The sequence below is a fragment of the Mauremys reevesii genome, linkage group 21 (assembly GCF_016161935.1).
Source record: "Mauremys reevesii isolate NIE-2019 linkage group 21, ASM1616193v1, whole genome shotgun sequence".
Taxonomy (NCBI): Eukaryota; Metazoa; Chordata; order Testudines; family Geoemydidae; genus Mauremys; species Mauremys reevesii.
The window spans coordinates 8955428-8981130 of NC_052643.1; the positions used below are offsets into that span (position 1 = coordinate 8955428).

The 25703-nt window shown below is 45.1% G+C and overlaps 2 protein-coding genes across 4 annotated transcripts in view; one reads left to right on the forward strand and one right to left on the reverse strand.

Annotated features, from left to right (window-relative positions):
- Nucleotides 1-25703, forward strand: part of MTOR (mechanistic target of rapamycin kinase) — a 101097-nt gene that overhangs the window by 19165 nt on the left and 56229 nt on the right. For both annotated transcript variants that reach the window (XM_039509591.1, XM_039509593.1), the window contains 10 exons: nt 538-579; nt 1594-1680; nt 2271-2438; nt 2678-2790; nt 3213-3375; nt 3710-3802; nt 4595-4741; nt 5999-6141; nt 8907-9069; nt 9174-9319. In XM_039509591.1, the coding sequence (XP_039365525.1) occupies nt 538-579; nt 1594-1680; nt 2271-2438; nt 2678-2790; nt 3213-3375; nt 3710-3802; nt 4595-4741; nt 5999-6141; nt 8907-9069; nt 9174-9319 (1265 nt within the window). The remainder of the gene's footprint in view (nt 1-537; nt 580-1593; nt 1681-2270; nt 2439-2677; nt 2791-3212; nt 3376-3709; nt 3803-4594; nt 4742-5998; nt 6142-8906; nt 9070-9173; nt 9320-25703) is intronic.
- On the reverse strand, nt 14735-22863 carry ANGPTL7 (angiopoietin like 7). 2 transcript variants are annotated; one of them, XM_039509595.1, is made up of 5 exons: nt 22293-22863; nt 19657-19757; nt 19094-19288; nt 17928-18126; nt 14735-16781 (listed from the first exon to the last, which is right to left on the reverse strand). In XM_039509595.1, the coding sequence occupies exons 1-5, from the start codon at nt 22669-22671 to the stop codon at nt 16612-16614; spliced, it is 1044 nt and encodes a 347-aa protein (XP_039365529.1). In that variant the 5' UTR covers nt 22672-22863; the 3' UTR covers nt 14735-16611. The 2 variants fall into 2 exon arrangements, with proteins under 2 accessions (XP_039365529.1, XP_039365528.1); XM_039509594.1 differs by having other exon boundaries at nt 19657-19760.

Sequence of the window (25703 nt, forward strand, 5' to 3'; positions counted from 1 at the left end):
CCACAGCTTTCAGTGGCCTCTGCAGTTTATGCCCTGTTGCACCGTGTGTCTTTACATGTAGAATCTTAAACGTCTAGCAAAGCGGTCTGCTTTCATCCTCCTGTGCAGGGAATTTGACTTGCTGCAGTCAGCTGGCATTCACAGCTGAGTGGACAATGATTCCACAGCACCTCACTTCTTTCTCATTTAACTAGCAGTTTTCACTTAAATGTAAAATTGCATCAGAAGAATGGGCCTCAGCTGCATCTGGCCTAAGATGGCTGGTTGTAGCAGAACCTCTTTCTCAAGAGTGTATGTAATGGGGAATTCACATGAGTTACTAGAATTGTGTTTTACATGTGGGATGGGAGCAACAGAATTACCCCCATTCCTGCTATAGAACCACAGTCACCGCTGGCAATCCTCTACCAGACTGAATTACTACTCAGGTTGGAACGAAAACCCCTGGCGCTCGGGGTTTGCTGAGCGCCTAGACATGACTGACCTAACTTGCTTGAAAGCTCTGCAGTTTTGCACACTCTCTTTAAAAATTTTCAGGTAAAAGAAGATGGTGAAAGTGTACTGGGGAGAAGAGCTGAGGTGGGTACAAAGCGCAAACCAGGCAGTTCCCTGCACTGTATGTAAACCTCCTCTTGCAACTCCACAAGAACTGAGTTATTTTTCAGTAAACATGTATATGTTGCTCTAGCCACAGAGGCTGCTTTTTATCCCTTGTCCACTTACCTGATTTTCATGAAACCCCATAATCGATTCTTCTGAGCTCCACTTGTGAATTGGAACACATTGGCCTGTATTTGCTATGAACACCAATTACAATCTACACCACAAGTTTTGCATGAAAACTGTGAAATTTAATAGAAAATGATACAAATGTTCTTGGGTTTTTTTTGTTTATTTGTTCTGGTTTTCAATAAGCATTTGTGGACCAGGGGTGCTCACCCAAATTGTTATATTATTTCACACCAAACTCAAAAGTAAAATCACTACAGTGGATGGTTGCACATGATTTTGTTTTGCTTGATCAAAGTGAATCATGAACCCAACACAGCAAATGTACAGTAGAATGGTCTAGGTCACGATACTCCCAGGGTACAATTAGCCATCTTTCTAATGAACCGTTAACCTGGCAAGTACTGCAATCTGTCCCTGTAATATTCCACCAATATGCCTTGGTGGGGAGAGGGAGAGAATATAGAACAAAGTATCTTAAAATCTGGGTGAGTTTGGCCAGCAGCAAGAGATCGGGGCTACATTTTCAGAAGCAGCCTCCAGGTCTGAATTTATAAAGCGATGTGGTATTTCAAACTCTGGGTTCAGGCTTGCGAGTCCGTTGTTTAAACACCTGATAATTTGCATGCGTAGAATCCCTTTGATGCATGCATATCCAAAGTTTTAAATATAGCAGTGGATAAAAATACCAACTTTGGGTTGAGGCTGAGAGAGAATTTGGCCCCAGACTTCCAGCATTTATAGCTGTGCATGTTTTTTAGTTTTTAAAGACGCTTGCAATTAGCCTTTTGAAATCAGATTTGCCCTGAATTGCGCAGGCATTTGGATAGCAGCATCGAGCACTTACCTGTCTCTTCCTTTCAGTTCCTGTTCCAGCAGCTAGGAATGTTGGTGTCTTTTGTGAGGAGCCATATTCGACCCTATATGGATGAAATTGTCACCCTTATGAGAGTGAGTACAACCCTTAGTCTGAACCCCAGTATCCTGGAAATAGTGGAAGGTGGTTAATTACGCTTTCCTTTATTGAGCAGGTGGGGTCATTCTTGAGGGAATATCACAGTCACAATACCTGCCCATCCAGAAAGAGAGATCCGGAGAGATTAACAAACCTCTGCAGCTGCGGAAGGCAGGGAAATTATTAATAATGGGAGAAAAATATTGATTAATAAAATATCACTTAATATTACAATAATAGTTTCTTCTTCTAATCCAGTCTCAGAGCTGTTACTCCAGCTGAGGGTACGGGTCATTCTCTCTTTCTTAGGATTGAACCTGGGCTTTGCTAACTACTGCTGAACAGCGTCAGATGGAAGCCTGGAGCATTGTGATTGTAACCAATGATTCGTCTGTTGCCCTAAAGCTGGTGTAATATGCAGTGTTAAATAGGTGGCTTGGGTGTTTTGTTTTTTCTTAAGTTGCTTAAATCAGGGGATTGCCTAATGGAGGAGAAGGTTCTCCCTAGTGTTAGCCTTATGCTGTCTCCTGGTCCCATACTGCATGCAGCTCAGCTATAGAGAACCTTTTTTATCTTTCTCCTCCAGGACTTCTGGGTCATGAACAATTCTATACAGAGCACAATTATCCTACTTATTGAGCAAATTGTGGTGGCTCTTGGGGGCGAGTTCAAGCTCTATCTGCCTCAGCTTATTCCTCACATGTTACGGGTCTTCATGCACGACAGTAGCCCAGGACGCAACGTCTCTGTCAAGGTGAGTGATTCAGCCTATGAGGTGACATGTTGGGTACTGCCTGTCCAGGAGCCTAGTCTCATGGGCCCACGTCTGGCTACACTGAAGCAAGAGGGGTGGAATAGCCCTACTGCCATAATAGCACGGGATCCAGTGGTTCAGTCAGTGCTCAGGTGAATGCACTGTGCCAGAGCAGCTTCCAAATGGAGAGAGGGTTACTTTAAAACATTGCTGTTTCATTGGATCATCTTTCCCTCCAGCTGTTGAATGCGATCCAGCTGTTTGGAGCTAACTTGGATGACTACCTGCATTTGTTACTACCTCCCATTGTAAAGCTGTTTGATGCCCCAGACGTCCCCCTGGTGGCTCGCAAGTAAGTATCTGCCAACTCTGTACTCTTTTCTCCACTCTGCCTCCATTCATCTGTGTTCCTCAGTGGCTGCTGTGGTCCTACATGGCATAGATTGCTTGTTAGTCCCTCTAGGTTTTCGATAATCAGATGCATGTAGTACTTGTTACTTTATTTACTTGAATGCCTCAGCCCTAGTGCTCTGTGTTTCTCAGCTGCACTAATAAATCCTAGCTTTCACCTGCCATTGTCTTAGTCACGGCCATATTCAAGCAGTCGTGCAAGTGTCGTTGTCACCAAAAGCCCACTAAACTGCCATGTCTATTTCTGTTATTGCTAATGGCTGAGACATATGTGCCTAAATCGCTTGTATCTTTATAATCGGCCTTCTCCTCCTGTTCCGTCCCATCGGTGAGAGTCCTCCCCTCTTTCTGCTCTGGTTTCAGAGCTGCCCTGGAGACTGTGGACCGCCTGACAGAATCGCTGGATTTCACTGATTATGCTTCACGGATTATTCACCCCATCGTGCGGACACTAGATCAAAGCCCTGAGCTACGGCCAACTGCCATGGATACATTGTCCTCTCTGGTCTTCCAGCTAGGGAAGAAGGTAATTTCCTTCTTAAGTGCGACAGCCCCCAGAGAGGAGGGAATTTCCTTCACGGCGTTAAAATGGGAGTATTTAACATGTAGTCAGCCTGGATTTTAGAGAGACAATGCCCAGTTTTGCAGTCTTTCCAGTCTACAATTGTGTATTGCAGTGGGTTTGCCCTTACAGTGTCTCCCCTGCCCTCCCCCCAATGGCTTTTGGTAGCATGTGTTTTTCAAATCAAGCTCTTTCAGATTCTGCTTCTAGCTGGTCAGTGAATTGAAGATGGAATCGTGGGTATATTTTAGTCTTGGTGAAACTGACTAACTGGCTTTTGACTCCTTCTCCCATACAGTATCAGATTTTTATCCCAATGGTGAACAAGGTCCTGATGCGTCATCGAATAAACCACCAGCGGTATGATGTTCTCATCTGCAGGATTGTGAAGGTTAGTTGGCTTGTATGAATGCAGCCAGGTGTGTAGAATCGGATTCAGGTAGGTTCAGTACTGAAGCTACTGCAGCAGAAGACTCGTGTAGGCTTCTCGCTGTTGCATGCAGAGTAACTGTTTCCATGTTCTGAGTAGTAGTTGGGTATTTTGGGACTGAAACTGGAAAACGTATTTGCCTTGTAAAACTTGGGCTCCCCATAGAAAAGTCTCTGAACTGTCTAGGAGGAATCTATAATAGTAGTTTGTGTCTTTCCTTCTCTCTCATGTATCTTCTTCACCATTTCCACCCTAGGACCAAGGAAGGATTCCCCTGCTCAAGCCCAATGTACTACAGTAGGTCCCATAGTTCATAAGTCAGGAACTGCTCCGTATTTCCCAACATAATTCCATTATTATGTCCTCTCCTGGTCACTAGCACAATGTCTTTCTGCAGCTCTCACCGAGACAACTGGACACTGATTTGTGGCGTATTATTCCACAGTGGTGTGACTGAGTTTAGCTTCTCCGTCCTCCAATGTTGGGAGCCAAGATTTCTTGGCAGCTAGTGCTGATGGGAATGGGATGACCTGAGCTCACAGATGCCAAAGATGTAATATGTTGTTGTGAAAGATCATCCCCCTACCCCAAATTGAGCTTAACAGTTGAGAACTTCTTGAGTTTTCCTTTCACCCAGACAGATAGCCTTGAGCAGAAAGTGGGAGGGGAGAGGTAGGGAGGGAAGGGCTGTGCACATTAAAGGAAGTCTTAATAGTGGCACACCTGGCCTTCACTCTGAGCCATTGATTGCAGGGCTACACCCTTGCTGATGAAGAGGAGGATCCCCTGATTTATCAGCACCGAATGCTGAGAAGCAGCCAGGGAGAGACGCTGACCAGTGGCCCTGTGGAAACAGGACCTATGAAGAAATTACATGTCAGCACCATCAACCTGCAGAAGGTGAGTTACGGATTTCCCGCAGTAGCTTGCTGCAGAAGGTGGGGGGCTATTGGTGCCTTGATCAAAGAGTTATGTCTGGAGCATCTGAACATTTCAGGGCTCTACCAGCTGTCAGCCCCAAGAGTAGACTTGTCTAGTGTCAGGGGGCTTCCTTTAGAATTCTAAGCAACTTTGAGGTTCTCTCTTGGTTTTAGAGGATGTCTTGTGAGCAGTTCAGATGCTGGATTAAAAGGGGCCTTGTAGTAACACTGAAGGTCTCTTTCCCCATGTCTGACGTGTTCGCAAGACTCCTTGATTCTGAGGAATGAGCCTTGGAATGGTCTATCACTTACTTCTGGATTTAACGACTTCAGCTCCATTGGAATGTTTTTTTCTACCCTCACTGTCCCCAAGAATAGTCCATTGTTAAAGGCAGCTGTGTAAAGTGCCCTCTGTTCCATGTTAGAGAGTTAATGTTCAGATGAACTCCCTGTGGTGCTTTACAGTTCTGTGCGTGGATGCATCTCTAGGTATTGGTACGTGTGAGACTATTTAGACCACAGACAAAGAGTGACTTGGCTCAGAGGGAAATGGCAGGAAAGTATTGACCAGAATGACAATAATGACTTTGATATGTAGCCCTTTGCTTTAAGTGGTAAGTGCAATGAAGGAACTGCGTTCTACTTAAGACAAGTTCCTGGCTACCGTTCCACTAACTGCAGTGCTTATCCTCGGCCCCTCTTCCCAACAGGAGGCATTGGAGCACTTTGGCTGGCCTCTGGATGTTCTCCATCTGCTCTTAGGAGGGCAATAGCACAGTTCTGATTGGTCATGTGAGCACGGTTTGACCATAGGCTAGATTCAAAGGGGGGGTGTGTGTGGCACTCCCTCTCCTCAGCAGGATGGGGAGCTGAGTTGACCCTGCAGTTCTAATTCTAGACGCACCTATTAGGTATTTCAAAGCTGGTGCTTAACATTGACATGTGACATCGGGTGTGTTTTGCAAAGGAGAGAGAAGGGCTGCAGGTCTTGCTTGTTAAACATTTGTCGTGCATGATGGGAACATGCTTTGGGTGGGTTGCTTAGAAATGAGGCTGGATTGTTGCAAATGGCCCTGTGGAAGGAGAACCCCGGCAGGGAATAGAAGAACAGATCGTACCAGATGAGATGTAGAGCTATGAAGTCGAAACCTCTCTTGCTGAAGCCTCTTATCCTCTGCTCTGGGCTCACGTATTGGCACTGCACTCAGCAGCTGAGCTGTCTTGCTTTCTGCTTCAGGCCTGGGGAGCAGCAAGAAGAGTCTCCAAAGATGACTGGTTGGAATGGCTGCGGCGATTGAGCTTGGAGCTACTGAAAGATTCCTCATCGCCATCCCTGCGCTCTTGCTGGGCCTTGGCTCAGGCCTATAACCCTATGGCCAGGTACGGTCATTCTGTATTTCCTGCCGCTCCTTAATGTGCTTGCAGCAGCAGGCACACGCCCAAAAAAAAAAATGGTAAGGGAATGGAAACTCACATAAAAGCTGTGGAATTTTATGTAAAGTTACCTATTGCTTGGGCAGGGAATAAAACGGTTGGCATTCCTGATTGGCAGCTCCTCGAGGTGCAGTGTTGAGTGGGAGAATTTTCAAGATACTTCTGTCTACTGCTCTTTCCAGAATAATAGAAGGCAAATAAAAGTGAAGCTGAAAAAACAGGAAAGTAAAAAATTGTTTGTAGAGCCCTGCATCTCAGATAAGATTCCTCTGGGTGGAATAAACTGCTCTGATTTAATATCATTGTAACCAGTAGGTCTAGGGCGACTTGGTTTTCATGAGCAGCCGCTTGTTCATCTCTTCCCTGTGGCACATAATTGTCACTTCAGTGGGCGGGAACCTGACTTTACTGTTGTCTCAAGAGAGCCACTCGTTTCTAGTTTTGCTTTTTTGATAGAAGTGAATTGTAGCACGCATACAATGGAAAGGCTGATAGATTGGCAAAAGTTTGGGGCTTGCTGTGTGGGCAGATGTTGTGCAAGTGTCCTTCACAGCTCTGCAAATGCATCTCAGTTCTGTCCTTTAGTATTTCCCTGCTATTCTAGCCCCACTCCCAGAGTGCCCCCATCTCCCCTCCACCGCATGTGCACACAGAGCTCTGCCCATGCACTTAATCCTCTCTGCAGCAACCCCTGCTAAACCCCAGTTCTGCTCTGTAGTGAGCACAGACTATGTGATAACTTTGTGAGGTCAACACATGTCCAGTAAAAATACTAAGTGACATTCTCCCTGCCCCACTAGTTCAGGCTGGAACCCAGATACAGTATTCAGAGCGGAAAGGATAGACATGCTCCCTGCTGTTCCAGTCCACCACCATCATACTGCTTTAAAATATTTTATTTTTAAAATTTAATCTTGTTGGGCATTTTGTGCTGAAGAAATAAACACAGGAATTTCTCATTCCTGTGCATACCAGAATGAATTGCAGGGCTCTGCACAGAAGGAACATAGTGTTTCAAAACCAGTGCTTAAGCCACTAAGATCTCTTGTGGTCCTGTGGTCTAAGCATAGTGTTTGGAATAACAAGACTCCTTGCAACCACATGTTTTAATCCTGGCTGCATTCGTTCAGTCCTTTGTCCTACTCAGGTACGTAAACTAAGTTCTCTGCAACTTGTGTGTGAGCCTCTTGAGCTAGATCTTCAAAGCAGAGATTCTGTGTATCAAACATCCTGTCGTGCTTTTTCAAAGATCAGGAATCCATCCCCTTGGCCAAAAAACTCCCTCCCCCGCACTGTTGTGCAGCAGGCTGCGTAGGAGCTGGCTGCCGGCTACTGTCCTCCACCCCCAGCGATGACTGCAGTGACTTTTCTACATGTGGTTCGTAAAGCAGGTCGAAAACCTTTGTGCTGAAAGGCACTGTGTAAATGTAAGGTAATATTTAATATAGACAATACCAGGAATTTCAAGAGAACCTTATTTATATTCATTTCATATCCTATTTTCTCTGCATTAAAAATGAATAAAGCAGCTAATTGAGAGAAGGGTACTAAGACAGTGAAAGCAAGAGCCTCCCCAGTGATGCATTTTAGGCTTTTAGTTGAGGTTTAATATGTTCTTGTAGTGTGTCCCCACATAACCTCGCACTTAAAATCAACTACAGAAGAGAAGGCTGAGGTTGCATTTGTCAGGGCTTTAATCATCTGCTCTCTTGTGAGTCTGGATTCTGATTTCTAGTACCTCAGCAAGATTCTTCTAGCTGTTAAGCTTCATAATGATCCAAGAAATACTTTGATTCTCTACAGAATCCCTTAAATAGTTTCAGCAGCAGGCAGAATGCTGAGGCAGCAAGTGATAAGCCTCATATTGGAGCGCCAATTTTATGTAGAACTCTATCCGAGGATGGTGCAAAGGGTTTGTAAAACCTCTTGTTGGGCCACGGCCTGACGGTCAATCCACTGGACTAGAAAGGACTCCACCCTCACTTTCACTCCCCATCTAAAGACAAAAGTAAAATTACTTAAAATATTCTGGTCCACTAATAATAATAATTGTCTCCAAATATATCCCCAGAGCACATATGAGCATCCTACCTCCCTCTTGGGAAGGGAGACTGAGGCAGAGGTGACTTGTCAAGGCCATGGAGAGAAACTGTCAGAGCTGGGATTAGAACTCAGGAGCTCCTGAAGCCTAGTCCTGTGTTCTAAATACTAGTTAGACTGAAATCCTGTCGCCAAATGACCTTATATTTGTACAGTATCTCTCACCCAGATGGTTCTTAAAGTGCATTACAGAAAGATCACTCAACCTATGTGCAGTACGGAAATCACTGAGGGTACTACTGGAATGTCATTACATCTGGGGTGGAACAGAGTAGATGTTTAGGGCATGGCAGTACTACACAACGACTTAGGAAAGGCAATGAAGAATTCCATATCTGCCAAACTTCAAAGGGAATCGAAAGAGGCATAGTGCAGTTATCTGTGTTTGGAATTTGGGAAGGTTAAAATATCTTATTTAAAAAAAAAGCCAGGACATCTTCAGTGACCGTAAGTGGCCACGACCTCAGTTTTGTCGTCATGTTGGCTTCCGCATAACTCAACGGTGGCCCTGAGCTGAACGTAGCTGCTCAGCCCACAGCAGAAGAACAGAAGTTGGTTTTACAGTGAATGGTTAATCCCTTCCTCTAATCCTGTTTTCCCTCCATCCTCAGAGATCTCTTCAATGCTGCCTTCGTTTCCTGTTGGTCCGAGCTGAATGAAGACCAACAGGATGAGCTGATCCGAAGCATTGAGTTGGCCCTCACTTCTCAGGACATTGCAGAGGTGACTCAGACCCTGCTGAACTTGGCAGAATTCATGGAGCACAGTGACAAGGTAAAAGAGAGCCCCTCGTTGCGGGATGGGGTGATTATCCTTACATGCTGTCCTCCCTTCCTGTGCACCCACTCGATTTCTGATTCTGACCTGTTCCTCTCCAGGGTCCGTTGCCGTTAAGAGATGATAATGGCATTGTCTTGTTGGGGGAAAGAGCTGCTAAATGCCGTGCCTATGCGAAGGCCCTGCACTACAAAGAGCTGGAGTTTCAGAAGGGCCCCAGCCCAGCTATTCTGGAGTCGCTCATCAGGTAGCGTGACTCTCATCAGTTCTGGTTGTGCCTGATTTCCACCAAACTTCCCCTGCCCTCTGTTGTCATTTACAGTAGACCCACTCCACTCTCAGGCAGCAAAAAGAGCCCTTTGGTGATTTAGAGTGTCGGCCATGGGGTCCAATGTGTAGATTAGCAGATTGTTTGCTTTCAAGGGGGCATTTGTAGCTTGCACACTGGGCACATTCACACCTGTCGAGTTCATTTCTCTTTCTGTGCAGTAAAAATTGTAGAGTGAGCCAGCATCTGGGAGTTGGTTATTTCCCTCTCTCAATGAGCTGTAACCTGCTGAAGTTTTGCAGGTCACAGTTACAGAAGCAGATCAGACAGAGTCCTCTGATGTTCCCTGGTTAGGTGTGAGTCCCCAGGGAGTGGCTGAAATGTAAATGAAAGGTGTTTAGGAAATACCGTCTGTGAGCCTGAAGCTCAGCAGCTGAGCAGAAAGCTTTTGGGAAATGAACTTGGCCTTTTTTTGTATCTATTGTTGCAGCTGAGTATTTCAAATTGGGCTAAGCTGGTGTTTATCAGTGAGATGGCAGGAATTACTGGGTTTAAGGAAAAGCCACGAATTACGGTGTGTGTCCCTCCACTCTACCTCCCCCACAACAAGGGATTTTCAACCCGTCTGATTCTGAAGAGTTTTGATCATGAAATCAAGCACTGCTGGGCGAGTCTGCAGCCAGTCAAAGGGAAATATGCCACAGAAAAGTCTGAATTCCCACCAGTTTGTCCAGCCATCACAATGGATGGTACCTTTTGTGCTCTTAATATTGTTACTTAAATGCCAACATTCCCAATTTCATTTGTGATTGTCCTACTGGAATAACCAGTCACTGCATTTTGCAGCGTGGCTGGTAGTGTTGCTGCACCTTCTGTTTTCCAGGATCATGCCCTGCAAGCCTAGCTTGTGGAGTCCATGCGTGACATCCTGTTGTTTTGTGATGATGCAACGGCCACGCTGTGGGAACATGCCACGGCAGCAGCATCACGGTGGAAGCATCAAAATGCCATGAGGCAAAAGTTTCTCTCTAGACTAGATGCACCTGCTTCACCCAAACCTCCCATTTACTTGAACGAAAGGCTCCGCCTAAATAATGTAGCTATATTTGCAAACAGTTAATAGAATATTCTTTATACTGGGACATGATACCTTAGTGCATGTTTTTGAAAAGACTGATTAGGAGGAAAGTAAATGGCAATTTATGAACTGCATGGACTCCTGTAGTGTGTTTGGGATTAGCAAATTTTCTGTATAACTTGGCCTGGTTGTAGCAGCAAAAGACATTTCAGTATAACAAGCTAATAAATATCTTTGTAATTGACCCTCCTTGCATCTTAAAATATCATCTGCTGTTGAAATGCCTGAGCTCAAGTACAATGTAAATTCCACAGATCTTGCCAAAGTTCTCTACAGACTTTCTGGTTTTGCTCATATCTCATCCAAAGCTGCTGCTGTAACAGAACATACCCTAGTGAATTTTTCTTCTGCACTCTTAAGCTTGAATAATTAGAGATACTGTTTAAACTGTTGGTTGGTGAGGAATTTTCCAGAGCACGTGTTCGTTAGTGAGGGGGGAAAAAAATCTGCCGCTGCTGCATTACTTTAAAAAGCCATTGTTTATGACATTTGTTCTGCTGTTCTAGAGGCAGCCAATGAAAAGAGCATTTAGCAGTCACCTGTGCTTTGCTGTATGACTTGACCTTCCTGTGGTATTTTGTATCCTACATTTAGAAAATGCTGCGGTAAAGCTAACTGAATGCTAGGCCAACGCAGATGGCCTATTAAAGAGATGCATATGCTCATGATGAGCAGAGGACTGGGAACCGGGAGCTTTTGTTTATAGCTGATTTGGGCTGGATTTGAACTGGTGAATTAGATTATATTTATATTTGAGCAAAAATATTAGAGGCTTTTGACTCTTTGGCTGCAAAGGGCAGTTTCAGGCTGCAGCCCCAGGGTGTGCTCAGCTGTGGAGGGCTGCATTTCTATTCACTGGAGTTGGCTCAGCTTTTCAAAATTCTGCTTGTTCAGCACAAATAATGTCTGTTTTTTTGGATGGGCAAATAAAATATCACCTCACAAGGGTGGCAGAAAAGATTTTGTGTCTAGGCTAGTAAAATTTCATGAGAGCTCTGGCTAAAGTATGTTAGCTTGGCAGGGCCAGGCTACCTTTGAAGTGTCTTGAGAATGCACAGCTCTAGAAAGCACCTCCCTGATTTTTTCTCATTTCATATCAGCCCAGACAGCAATAACTTCTAGGTAATATTGTCAAATGCTTTTGTTCCCCAAGGTCCTAGTGTCTCATGATTGATGTATTTTTCAGTAGATTTTGCCGTTATGCCTAGGATCAGTTGTCTAATTTATAACTACCTGGCTTGCTTTATGTGCTGGAATTGGGGTGGGGGGCAGCCTTTTGGCCCTCTCCATTCTGGGTCCAGTTTTGTACTGGCTGCAGTTCAGTTGTTGCCAGCTGGCGACAAATTGTCAGCTTGAAAACTGTCAGAAATGACACATCTAAAATGCTAGTGACAAAACCAGAGAGGCTGCAGCTTTTATTGCTGTAGCAGGAAGGCTGGGCAGGGCAGTGTGCAGCCCTGACTGTCTGTGATTTCTATTCTCAGAGCACGGACACGTCTTTCTCCATTAGGACTCTAAAGGCTGACTCCGGAGGACTGGGTACAGAGAGAGGCCGGATGAAGTGTTGTGCACTCTCAGGTCGCTCTCTCCAGAGCTGTCTGAAATTCCTGACATGGTTAAACATGGCTTCTTTTTTTTTTTTTTTAAAGATTGAAACCGAAGTTTCAGGGCCCTAGCTAAATACAGAGGGGAGATGTGTGGAATTCCCCAAATGAGCACCACTTCTCCCCCCTGTGTACCACCAAGCCTGCTGTAGCATGTGTCCTGGCTCTGTAACCAAAGATCGACACATCTTGCTTGAAACAAATTCCCTGAAATCACAGCTTCAGATCCTAGATGGGTTAACTTGGTCCATCTACCTTATGAGGGGGATAAGTTAATTGGGTAGGGCAGATGGAGAGTCTCTTAGACAAGATCTTGCAAACAGACCTCTTGTCTGCACTGCAGGAATATTAAAAGTCCCATGGCACTATTTGTAAGTGGTATAATTTGGAGGCCAAAATCTGTTCTCACCTCCCAGAAAATTGCTGTGCCGTGTGCTGTCCACTGGTTGGTGCCACCTTCCACAGATGGCTGTGTTTCTGCAGGGCTGTTTGAATATAGCTTGTGAAATACTTTGGGAGCATTCAGGCTCGAAGGCACTATAACTGTAGGTGGTTATAAAACACCTAGGGATTTATGGCTCTGGAGCAAGATGTAGTGAGGTGCCAATGGCAGGCCCTTTGTGATGAGTAGGGAAGAAATAGCTGTACTATAGTGGTGAATACTATGGAGTTGTCTCTGATAGAGCTGTAAGGGAAAAGAGGGGCAGGTGGCAAGCTGGTGCAAATTCTTTCAAATGCAAATTAGTCAGTGCCGTTGCAGCACCAGCTTTGCAGGTGTTGTGGCCATCTTGCTCTGCGGTGGTGGTCATGGCACCTCCAAGAGGAGGTCACACAAAAACCCCAGCTTCTTTTTGCCTTTCAAAACCGTTCCTGAAGCAGCAAAGACTTCCCCTTGCATGTCCACTCAGTTTATCCCTCTCCACTCTTAGAGATGTTAGCGTGATCGGTGTCTGCTCCTGCATTCCAACCCCCTCCTTGTTTGCGGTTAATGTGACTTTGCTTGGCCTTCTAATATGTCTCTTCCGGGTGTTCATTGTATTTGAACTGTCTGTCCAGTGCCTTGAGTGCTGTTTTGGGAGTGGGAGGATGAAGACTTCCTGAACATTTCAGGAGTCAAGGCTCTTTTGGTGAAGAAATAACCAGAGTTGGACCAGGCTTGGAGGTGCAGCTTTGGGGTGAGCATCATGGCTCTTGTCCTCTAGGTGGAAAATGCTGTTGTGGCAGATTGGAGTGGGCAGAGTGATTCAGCAACGCTCGGGGCTCTGGCTGCAACCTGAGTTTTGTGCCTTGCCTCAAAATGGAAGGCAAAGTAGAATAAGCATAATGCAAAATGATTTGCACCAGCCTTCTGTTCCCAATAGCGAAGTAGTGGGCCTTCCAGCCTCCCTACCTGCTGTGTACACCTGGCCGTGTGTGCTGCTATAAGTTACTTCCCAGAGAATGGCCAGGATTTGAGTCACAACTTAGTAGCACGTCCCGCTGCTTCCTTATTTTTCCTTCCTAGCTTGTGTATGAGCTTGATTCAGCTGTTGAGAGATTCAAATTACTAAACTTGTCAAGTGTACTGCTCCCAGCCAGCCAAACAATCATTTCAATTTGAGATGTGGACGTTCCTGTGAAAGGATCTTTCCCCGGGGATACGTAACTCTTTGTTAATCAGTGAATTCAAGCTCCCTGCCTGCCTGCCTGGCTCACTGAAATCCATAACTAATTTATTCACTTGCTTCCTATTCTTTGTGCTGAGGCTGAGTCCTACAACTGGAGTCTTGGTTTTAAAGACTCCAGCACTCGTGTAGAGCAGCATCTGCCTTTGCAACCGTGTTCAGGTCATTGTCTGAAACAAGGAGCCGAGCTCTTCTATTCCCTGGGGAGAATCAGAGACAAGGACACACACATGAGCAAGTTTCTTACTGCACTTTGTTAAATCTTCTTTCAAGAGATCACTCGAGTGGGGAGATGAGGGAAATAAATTGTTGTAGGGCTTTAGGTGGGACAGAAAGGTACAAGTCTGCAATATGCTATTAAACAATTATTCTTTTAAAGGAACTTACTGTTTTCCTATATGGGCGAGCAATATATAGCACATTGTGAATGCTACTGTAATCAAAATGATAAAGGATAGCAGGACTCAAAGCTACAGATCCCTTGTATGTTAGAATTCCACATTGGCTTGGACTAAGAGGAATGTTTCCCTTTGAATTGGTATATGCAGCCTCTCTCCCTCTTGAATCAATGTACGAAGTTCTCTGTGGTGTGAGGAAGGGCACAGCCTCTCGAACAAGTTGCTTTGGTCTTTATACGATGGATTTTTAAGCTCTCTGAAGATGCTTGCTTTTAGATTTATGCTTTCACCTTTGTTTACTTTACAGATATTTGCTTCTGTGCAGCATGCTGTGCTGTTTTTGCCTTCTCTGCAATACGCTTTCATCCCTTCGCCTCTGTTGCATCCCCTAGGATGCTTCAGAACTTGCTGTATTCCCCTTTCCTGACCTTAATCCCTCTGTCTGTGTGAGTGTTTGTATCAAACAGCAGGTTAAGGTACAAGACTTGAAGAAAACAGGCTTAAAAATGAGAGACTTTATTACAGAAATGGAAAAGTTTGGTATAAAAAAAAATCCATTGCACAGACTGCATATTTGTATACAACGCTGTTCCAATGTACGGTATGAATAGTCAACATATATAAGACATTTCCCAGGAAACCTTTATCTCCCGTTCCGCATAAGACAGAAAATTTTAAATTAGGCTCAAGCTTTGTTTTTGTAAAGTGAATAAAAATAGATATATTAACTATAACTGTCTTTTTCTACATATTCAAGCAACGGTGTGGCTGCCCTTTTTAACAATCTTTTTCAAGACACTCTTAGGTAAGGAAATGGAATGTGCTGGTTTTCAACGTGGAACCTTTAGGCAGTGCTTACAAAAAATAACCCTCCAAAACAAACCTGGAAATTCCCGGGTATGGCATCCCACCAACAAGGGAGGATTTTTGTAGGTTTCTAATTTCCCTTGGCACTTGAGGATTCCCTGGCTTCCGTGAAAGCTCTGCTCCCAGATGCATTGCTTTGAACTTTCAATACTGTAATGAAAGGAATAACATGCTCCTTTTCTCCCACCCCACCCCTGACATGTGGGCAGCACGGCGAAATTTACTAGGTGCCTGTATTTTGCCTTTCTCTAAAGCATGAATACTGGTCACAGCTGGTGGCAATAGAGCTTTCTTCATGGACCAGAGGTCTGATACAAGGTGAATAATCCTATGCTTGTAAACCATAAAGCAGAGTGTTAAATATTTCCCACATCTGGATTCTCTTTTAAGTAAAAACAGAAAGTTAAAAGCAGGTGGAAGTTCAGGATCAAGCATTATAAAATAGAGATTCGATGGAATAAAGCTTTAAATACAACTTGGGTTCCAGTGACAACACAAACCACTCGAGATTGCTTCTCTTAGTGCGTAATATTATCCAGGATCCTTTGCTGTATTAGAGCCACACATCATCTCTGTATTATTTGATCCCTTGTTTACTAGCACTTCTATTAACCTGCCTTTTTCCAGTTAAACATTAAAAGCTCCCCACCCCACCCCTTGTGTTTTGGAATACAGTGTCAATGTTAAAAGGCTTCTGGCTGTTTGCTCCCTGTTCGCTCCTGGTCTTGCTGATAGTGTGATGAGGTGGCACAAAATGGCCCTTCTGTGTTCCAAGAGGAACACTAGTAACGTTGCAAATCAGTTCATTGTAGCTCAGAGAGTTGCATCCCAGTCCCTCATGTGCTTTCTAGTATAGATCTCCCAGCTCCACATAGCCTAGAGCAGATGGGACTTGAGGTCTCTCCCTGGGAGTACAGTCTTACATGGGTGTTTTCCTGTGACTAGTGGCTGGAAGGCGGTGATGAGACTTCAGGAAAGAGCAGGTGCAACATGCAATTGCCTAAAGTCTCAACCTAGCTTTTCCTACGTGGGGAGAATGGGCCAATTAACATGCACTAGAGAAACATCTCATTGTGGATATTTCTAAGGTGTTCGAAGGGTTTGAAATAAAAGCCCCGTTCCTCTGTTTCTTGGGTCTTGGTAGAAACTCTCTTCCTTGGCAAGATTTGTATTCACCCTCAATGAATCTAAACACGGCAGAGATGGCGAAAAGGAGGGTAAAAGCCGAATTTTTCCTAAACTCTAACTGGTCAAACAATAAGGCAACCCTGTAAATCCCAGTGCTAGTGTAACCACACCATATCCTTCCTGAAGATGCTGCTCCTGCAGGATGTGCCTATTCTAACATAGTATGTATCCTGTTGTGGGGGAGAGTGCCTTGAGAGGAGAACTGGGCTGAGCCATAGTAATGTTGGTACCTTTCCTCTCTCCCGAGTCTGCCTCAGAACTAATGTGTGATGCATAGTCAGTGTATGTAGCCCTTGCGTTTGCACACTTTCTAGATGAAGTTAAACCATTTCAGTGGCTGGTTGAGATTCCAGGATGTTTCCCCTCAGTGCAGCAGTGTCACCGTAGCTTTCCAGTTGAGTGTTGCTTCCCCCTAGGGTTTGAAATCCTCTGGGCGGATCTTCATCTCAACTCTTTTCAGAGAGTAGGTTGAGCCGTGCCAGCCGTACCAGGTGATTCCATCCATGTTTTTGGTGTGTTCCCCTTTGCGGTAGTAAACCCCATTCAGGTTGGAATCTGTGCAGCAGCTGTACCAGTATCCACCTTGCAGGAAACAAACAGAGAAAGCCTTTGTCTACCATTTAGTTAACAGTGACATTCTGTGTTCATGAAGTGAACAATTTTCCTTCTGCAGGGAAGGAGTGGAAGAGGGGCTAGGGTGCAGAATTCATTCTGGAAGCCTGTGACCTTGGCAGCTGTCATTACATTGGGACAGGAGCTAAATTCAAGACACACTGTCTGGTGAGCCCTTCTTTGGAGAGTTCAGAGATGCAGTGAACAGGGCAAATCACCAAGATGATGTAGCCAAATAAACCCAGTGTCTTTGTTAAAGTTCTTGTCTGAGGCACTTGATGCACCTTTGAAAGTTTCATCTCCATTTCTTCCCTCTCTCCCTCTTTGAAAACAAAAGGTCAGCAGAGAACACTGTTTAGTGTTCTTAGCTGGTTGGCTCTAGTATGCATCTGAATGCAATTTGTCCGAGGGTTTACTTTGCAACTAAGGCAACAGTAAAGTAGAACAGCTGAATTCAGAAACTTTTCCCTTAGGGGCTATAATTGCCTAGAGAGGTGAAGCTTATCCCTCTACATATTGGGGCTGTATTAAGAAATTTAAAATAAAAGAGTGAGTTCAGAAGCACTCAGTTACCTTGGTGATGAGCACAGTAGAAAAAGCTGAATAGAATATTCCATCCAGAGGCTCTCGTTACAACACGAATAGAGCAGAGCTCAAAGTGCATGAACCTCCAGATGAAAATAATTCTACAAGTCACTGCAGCCCATATTTTATATATAATCTTACGTTTGTTTAGTACCTTCCATCTATAACTGAATATAAAAAATACACAGGGATAATCTCACCCATCTCTGGGATAGCCAAGCAGATAGATGATGCACAGTACACTTAACAACTGTGTAGTGATCCCATTGCACTCCTGTGGAAAGTGCAATGGGATCACTAATGTCTATAACACACATTATGGCTCTGAGTAGATCCCGTTTCAATTCTTAGATTGTCCAGATAACTGACATATGCATATTCCAGAAACACTCATCAGTTCACTGATCTGCCATCAGAATGTTAACAACTTAAAACAATTGATTAATCTCACTCTGTAATCGTGATGCCATCCATATGTTGCATAGCATGGTTCATTCAAACATTTGCAGAGGAGGAATCTGTGTGCCTTACCTTTACGGAACGCGGCACAGTCATCCACGCACTTGTCGTTGTCCTTGTCCTTGGTGCTGAAGGCTGTGTTGTTGTGGTACCTTAGGGAGTCATGCCCTGTGTTGCCGGTGTAGTTCCCCAGGAAAAGGCGGTAGCTATTCATCTCGTTGCTCAGGGTGAACTGGTTATATTGTGCGTAGCGGATGTTGCCTTCCCAGTCCTGCCACAGGATTAGAGGAGTGAAGAGGAAACAGATTCTGTTTTTAAATAAAATAAAAATACTAGGCAGACTTTGGCAGCTGTGTTTACCTGGGATGCACATTAGCTGAGTTTTCAATAGTTAATTTCTCTTTTAAAATAGAGACTACAGACTAGACTGCAGGAACTCCACTATGGCAAACGAGAATGAACACATTTTCACTTAGCATAGCAGGCTGGTGAATTACCAAGGCATCTTGTTTGCTAGGTGGTCTGCGTTGACATTAAGTTCTATACGCAGAAATCTGGTACACTTCCCTTCCATCCTACAGTCTTATCTTAAGTGTGAACTAACTCAAGTTGGTTTTTCAGGGAGTGCCATTTAGATTCTCTGGAAGCCCCACAAACCACCATTTTGTCCATTACCCCATGCCCATCTCTCAAGGCCCTACACTTACAGCTGCCGTTCTTCCAGTCATGACCTGGACTGATTAATAAGTCGCCAGCCATTAACAGACTGGAGAAGTTGCTGCCGGGCAATGCAAAGCACTCCTTGCTCCCCGCATGCTGTCTCTGCAGCACTCCTGCCCAAAGGAGTGAGCTGGAGTCCCTCCAATCTGTAGTTGGGCATCCCTGTGGATCTTTAAATCCCTAAAAGATGGTCAGCAGCATAATCCCTCCACCCTGGGCTATGATCTTGTTCACCTCAGTGATGGGCAAAATTCACCTGCGAATCCTTTAGAGTCTGTGGCTCACCCAAGATCCAATCTGTAGCCCCGTGAAGGTTCTGTTACGCCGATAGTAAACACTGGGGAATATGCTTCTGTCGTGCCCCTAATGTTGCTGCCATGTCTCTCTCGCATTAGTCTCTCGACTCTAAATATGCGAGTCCTTTAGCCCTCCATTGCTGTTAGGAGATTGCACTTTCTACCAAAGAACCACTGTGCACTAGAAGCTTTTGCTGCTGGAAGTGAGAACCTGTGAATTACCTCCAGCTCTACTCGCAGCAGGGTCGGGCGTCTGGAGAGCCGATAGATATTTTCATTCCCTAGCCAGAAATCTCCCCGGATATTGCCAAAACCTTCCTTGTATTGTTTCCAATCTCTGTTGAAAGAGATCAGGCCAACTTTGCGCCTCTGGATGATGGTCCAGCCACCACCGTCTGTCTCCATGTCACAATACACCTGTAGCAAGAGAGGATGCAGTGCTAACCAATCAGCAGGGTTACAGGGTCCCACTTCCGATTTCATTGTATACAAGATCAGGAAGCAGGGCAGGATACTCTCTGCACCAAACCTCATCTGTCAAGGGAGTTTGTTGGTTTGTGCAAAGAGGCATGAAAACCTGATTTGCTCTGAGCTTTTCTCTCTCCAATGTACCCTTTCCATCCCTACTATATAAGATTCTGTAGGGATTTTAAATGTAATATGCCATCTCCCTCCCTCCGACACTGTAAAAACTGGACTTCACTCTAAGTGTTTTCCAACTGTACAGTATTGAGGAAGCTCTGCTAGAACCGAAGGCATGCACTGTGTATGCACAGCATTCTTACCTCTACATCAGGGCTCCCCAAGAATTCATCTGGAGGCAGCTTGTAAACACCGGAGATTCTGTAATTCTTCTGGTAAAGGGATGAGCAGTCGTAGACAGCATCTACTTGAATCAAACACAGGAAGTAAGATGCTGAGCAGGAGAAGGACCCACCTACTGCAGGTGTGTGTCCTCGAAGGCTTGAGATAAACATTCAAAGGGGCCATTTTGTTGCATCTCCAGTGAAGTGCGAAAGGGTGGAGAAAAATCTGCCTGGGGTGTGATGTGTGCATGGAACAGTGTAGCTTTGATCAGTGCCTGGGGCTGCTCAACTCTAGATGAGCTGTATGGCAGCGGTATTGGAGCTGGTCAGGTTTGCATGTGAGAGAGAGAGGCGGCAGCACTGGAACATGAGGTGCTTTCTGTGGGATGTGGGATTTCTAAGCCTTTTGTCTTCAGCCCCCAAACAGAAAATACTCCTCATAGGAACTGGAAAGCCCACGAAATGAGACGGCACTTGTTAAAAACGAGAGAGATGATCAGGCTGGTGCTGGATGGGTGGTTATGAGCCTTGAAGCAAATTGCAAAGCCCCATTGCATGTCTAGGGCTAGGTACAGTATTTGCAGATGGTGAAATAATCCATTACTACAACTGGAGGAAATACTTTTGCGTGCTTTAAAATATCTTTCCACTACGCAAATGAAGATTTAACCCTTTCTGTGGCTGCTTAGCACAATACGATGGCATTAAAATTCTAGCACCCAGGAAAGAATGCTGAATGTAATTTAGTCATCTCTGGCTTGGTTATAAAATGTACAAGGAAGTGGCTTTGTGCTTGGCTCGGGGGGGGGCTGCATTAGCACTTTACAGCATGCAGTCTTGTCTCTCTTCTCCCACCCGTCAGGAGGTGGGGGTACTTTGAAAGCAGCACTTTTGAGAGGGAGGAAGTGCCAGGGGCTCAATAGCGACGCCTCTGGCCTGCTCTGAAGTGAATCTGTGGGGGGCTCCTTGTGCCTGAAGCTCTTGTGTGGTGGCCACAGTCTCGGGGCGTAGATGATGGTAGGGTGAGGGAGACTAACATGGGGCAGCTCTGAAGAGCTCTATTCTGGACCTGGGGAGGAAAGGGCTAAGCGTGAAGGACAGAGATGCTGTGCTATACAAGGAAACAAATGGCTTGTATGTGTAACTAGCAGAATCAGAACAGCGTCCATTATCTGTTACCTTTATAGCCTCCTAACCTCTTACTGGAGTGCGCAAAGCTCCAGCCTTCGCAGCCATCTCTGTTTTGTATGAAAATTACCAGCGTGAATAAAATGTCCCTTCATACACAGGTCCCTGCCTGACAGAAAGGCAAGATCAGCCGCCTGTGCAGATCATGCGGTTGGGCAGATGAGCTGAGTTTGTGAATAAAACACATTGCGCGATAGTTTCTGTATCACAGTTTGCGATGGCGGGGATGGCATTTAGCTCATCTGAATCTCAGCCTTGCCAGCCCCCCTTCCTCTCTGGATAGGAGCTGATTGAGGGTAGGTGGTGCACACGGGAGGGGAGAGAAGCTAGCTGGGGGGAGGAGTCATCCCTCCTGACAGTTTTTTCAGCATATTGCAGGGTGAATGACTTTCACCTGGTGGCATGAATTCCCTGCATCTGGCTGCTCAAGTCCCTACTTGGCTGGCTTTCTCTGTGTGCTGCTTTGTTTTACAAAACCACATTGCGGCGTTACTATACCCCTGATGAGACTCATTACAGTAAAACACTTCTGTTTATTTAAGACGATAGAAATAGTGAGCAGTGTTTCCAAACTAATGACATTAAACCTTTTCCTTAAGCAGAACTTAGTAAACACTGGTGGTTTGAGATTTTCTTTTTTTTCCCCATTGTAAAACAGACCCAGAATTAAGGTGTTTAGCACATACAATCACTCCAGGCAATAGTAGTCTTTAGAAGGAATTTTAACCTTGTTGGAATGGGTTCCCTTTGGAGTAGACTTTCCTCAGCAAATCCAAAGCAAATGTGCTGTGAAACTTTCCTGCAGCACTATACCAGGGAAGGAGGGAGAATTTTAAACTATTGAAATGTGTTTGTGTTATATCAGGGATTTTGCATAATCTACACCCTTGGATTTCTGAGAATTATTATTCCAAAGATGTCTTAATTTTATTCTGGATCAGACAGGCATAAAGATGGTGTTGCATCAGCAATGGTTCTTAGAAGTGACTCCAGTTGTTTAACTAAACCTTGATCCCCTACCAGTGTTCTGGAGGATGTGGGCATATTATTGCTAGAGGTTTTCCCACACAAACTGACTGCCTCTTTATTCAGATTGGGATCATAGTACTTTGGGGCACGGGGCGGGTGGGGGGGGTATTAAATGAGTCCATCTCACTGCAATTGCAGGATCTGTTCTGCTCCCCCAACCCTTAACAGAGAGCATATCTGATAGTAAACTGCTAACTGGATCTGTGGATTTCTGGCCAAATAAACCTGGCAGCTTTTTGCGCTGTTGTGTCTGCAGAAGTGCACTGGGTAGACTGGCATTCAGTAGGCACAGTCATCAGCTGTGTTAATGGGACATGCTAGCATAGGTTAAAAGTTGGTGGTTAGTTGGGGTTCTGCATTAAGAGGCGCATTTGGGAGCTTAGAGGCTCCGTCCTTACCAGCTGAGGTTTGTGTGACCGTCTGGGCTGCCTGCAGCTGCATGATGTCTATCTGGCTGTTAATTTCGGAGTACTTGCTCTCGGCATCGAGGAGCCGGGACTCCATCTGCTTGGTGCTCCCTTCCAGCTCCATCACCTGCATAACCACATTCACCCAGTCGTCTTCCTGCTTCTTGCTCAGCGCGCCCAGCATGGTGCTCAGGTTGGCTATCTGCAGCTTGAGGTCTTTCATCTCATCGCAGCAGCCCATCAGTTTGGGCTGGGTGTTCCCGCTGGTTGTTCTCCTCTTGGGAGGCTTCTGCAGCCACGCTGGGTAGATGGCCAAGGACAAGGTGATAACACAGAGCCATGCCAGTTGCATAGAGACTTTCACTGGCATTTTCACTCTCAGCAGTGAGAACTCCTGAGTTCTCTGGCTGAGTCCACTGCAGATGCTGTGAGCGCAGCAGGGGCACGTATGAAACTCTTCTGAAAGTGCTACAGCACGCTGGTGCCCTAACTCTGTTTCTCTCCCCCTCTCTCTCAGTGAAGGTGGAGTCTAAAGGGGACTTCTGCAGCCCTTTCCTGTAGGAGTCTGTGCACTCTGGAAGTCTGTCTCTCTCAGCATCTTAAATATCTTTTCTCCTATGTACCTCCACCCCCCTGCAGCCGCACACAGCATTCTAGCCCCTCCCAGCTAATCTGTTCATATCAAGTGCCTATGGGCTGAAATCAACACAGACTTAGGCCAAAAAAGGGGTGGGAAGGAGACTTCCCTCCACTCACCTGTGCCCTGTCGGGTGGGAGAGAGGGCTAGGAATTAATGGGAGTTTCCATTTGGGTTTTAGCCCTTTCGGTGACTAAGTCTGGCACGTCAGAGAACATAACAGCATTCGAGGTCCAGGACATGAGAGGGCTCTCTAACAGGGATGATTTTGTAGCAATTTGAACAAGGTGACTTCTGTGGGGAGTGCTCCTAGCTTTGACAGTCCTATTTGAAGTATTCCACATGAGCTGTATCTCTTGGGTGCTTTTCCGTTTTGATTTGGTGCAGAGACCATTTAGCCATTTCATCCCATAAACAGCTAATCCTCCTCTCTGTAGAGGATCTGTTGTTCCTGGAGTATGTGTCTTGTTGGATTTGGAACTGCTCACTTTAGAGAGGAGATGACTAAGAGGGAGTATAGAATGGTGACTATAGAGCAGGTAAATCACATGCCTCTTACCCTTTCTCATAATACAAGAACATGGGACATTCTGTAACATCGAAAAGCAGCAAATTTAACACCGACAAAAGGAAATGCATTTAATTAACCCGGTGAGCTGATACTGAGGCCAGAATTCTAACAGGTTTTTGAAAAAGAATTAGACATTTATGTGGATAATTAGAGCATCCACAGTTTTATATATAATATAGGATTAAAAATAATCGTATTAAACCCTCATAGTTCAGGACATAAGCCCAGAGAAACTTTCCCTACGGCAGATTATTCTGTAACTGTCGTCCACAAGGATTGTTATGCCTTCCTCTGAAGCCTCTGTCCTGGCTGCTGTTGGAGGCAGGATAAGGGAATAGATGGAGCAAGGGCTTGATTCAGTCTGGCTGCTCCGATGGTAAATGTCATGGATGCCTGTTTTTTTAAAAAAAATCAATTAATCTCGCTTCTGCCTGGTAGGAAGAAAGTGCGAAAGACACAATTGAGCCATCTTGTTCCACATGGAAGTCACTCACTGGTCTAAAAAGGAACTAGGATATATGGTGATAAGGTTTTAATTAGGTTAATTGATTTACTAGTCCCTCATGCACCTTGGACCTATGGAAACATAACTTGCTCCAGCACTCAGCTTTTACTCCTCAGCCTTGTTAAACTTACTGCTAGATGTTTTGTTTGTAGGGACGGATGAACGTGCCAGCCAGCTAGTAACCTTTCAGCAAAGCAGCAGTGGTGTCCTGGCAGGGTTCAGAAAAGTGGGAAGATGAAAGCATCAGAGCGTTTGCAAAGAGGAAGCATGGTGAGACATTGCTTCAGACGCTGTATTTCCCAGGGGAGAGAGGAGAGCAGGATGGAGATCTCTGAGCATGTAGCACGGGTGTCTTGGTGGCTGACCCCTCCTGTGTGCTGTGCTCAGGGCACATCCCTGCCATCTGAGGCATTAGCAGGCAAAGCTCCCACATGTTTCCAGTGACCTGAGATGCCACCAGACTCCGTCAGTCAGGAGTGACAGGTGTTTTTGTTTGAAAGTACAGCAGCTCCCTCTCCTGTTGCTTGTTTTCTGTTGCTGGCATTTCAAGAACCTTCCATAGCAAAATTGTGTTTTATACCACAAACCAGCATGTGCCCCACACACAGACTAAAAGCCTGACCTTTTTGTTCTGCATGTAATCCTGTCTGAGCCCTCTTCTAGCCAGAGTTTGTCTTTCCCTGGGGGCAAATTCTTGTCAGGCTGCATGTGACGAGAAACATGTTTTTGTCAAAAACAGAGACCAATAGTGGAGTAAGCTGGGTTCTTGTTTCTCTCTCCCCCCACAAAAAAAAAAAAAGCATACTCCCACTTGTGTCCCTGCTGTGGTCAAATCCTTGGCGTTCTTTTGAAATTCTAACAGCCTCCTTGATTTTTTCTAAGCAGTTTTGAAAGCTGATCAGCGGTGCTCGGTCCTAAAATAGAAGTGAAGCCTCTCAGTGATGTGCTACCCTCTGACAAAGGGACATGGTTCACCTTTGCTGCTGTTCTACCTCCCTGAAACTCATTTTTATTTTCAAATGCTCTGAGCTCCTGACTACATCTTTTTGGCCACCATAGTATATGAATCTCAAAAATTGGGGACAGGGTATAGGCAGTGGAGGGGCACTTGCAGCCCTCAAGGGACACTGAAATACATCCTCCTGCTTTCAGCATTGAAGTAATGAAAGGACCCAATGTTCAGACAAATTCTTGCCTTCAGTCAGGAGTTCTAATACAGAGGAGAAACTGGTCCAGTGTTGAAGGCATTAGACTGGAAGACAGGAGACTTAGGTTTTATTTCTGGTCCTGCCCCAGGGCTGTTTCCTCTGAGGCAAGTTACTTCACCTCCCTCTGACTCAGTTTCCCTGTCTTTAGAATGGGGATGATACTCCATTTGCTAAAGCACTTTGGTGTCTATGCTGTACAACAGCTAACAAGGAACAAGTCTTGGTAGACAAGAACAGAGAAGAGGGCAAACCTAGCAAACCTGTATATTGGAAGTGTGGACTGTACTGGATACAACTTTATTTTCCTTGTTCTGTTGCAATCCTATTAACCCACAATTGATGCTGAATATGGTTATATCTGGCTTGGTGCCATTCCTTATGCAAACAGGGCTTATATCACTAGCTGGCATTACATAATTAGGAGTATATTAGTGTTTTCTAATTAGAAGTAGCTATCTCCTATACCTGGCGGGATAGATTA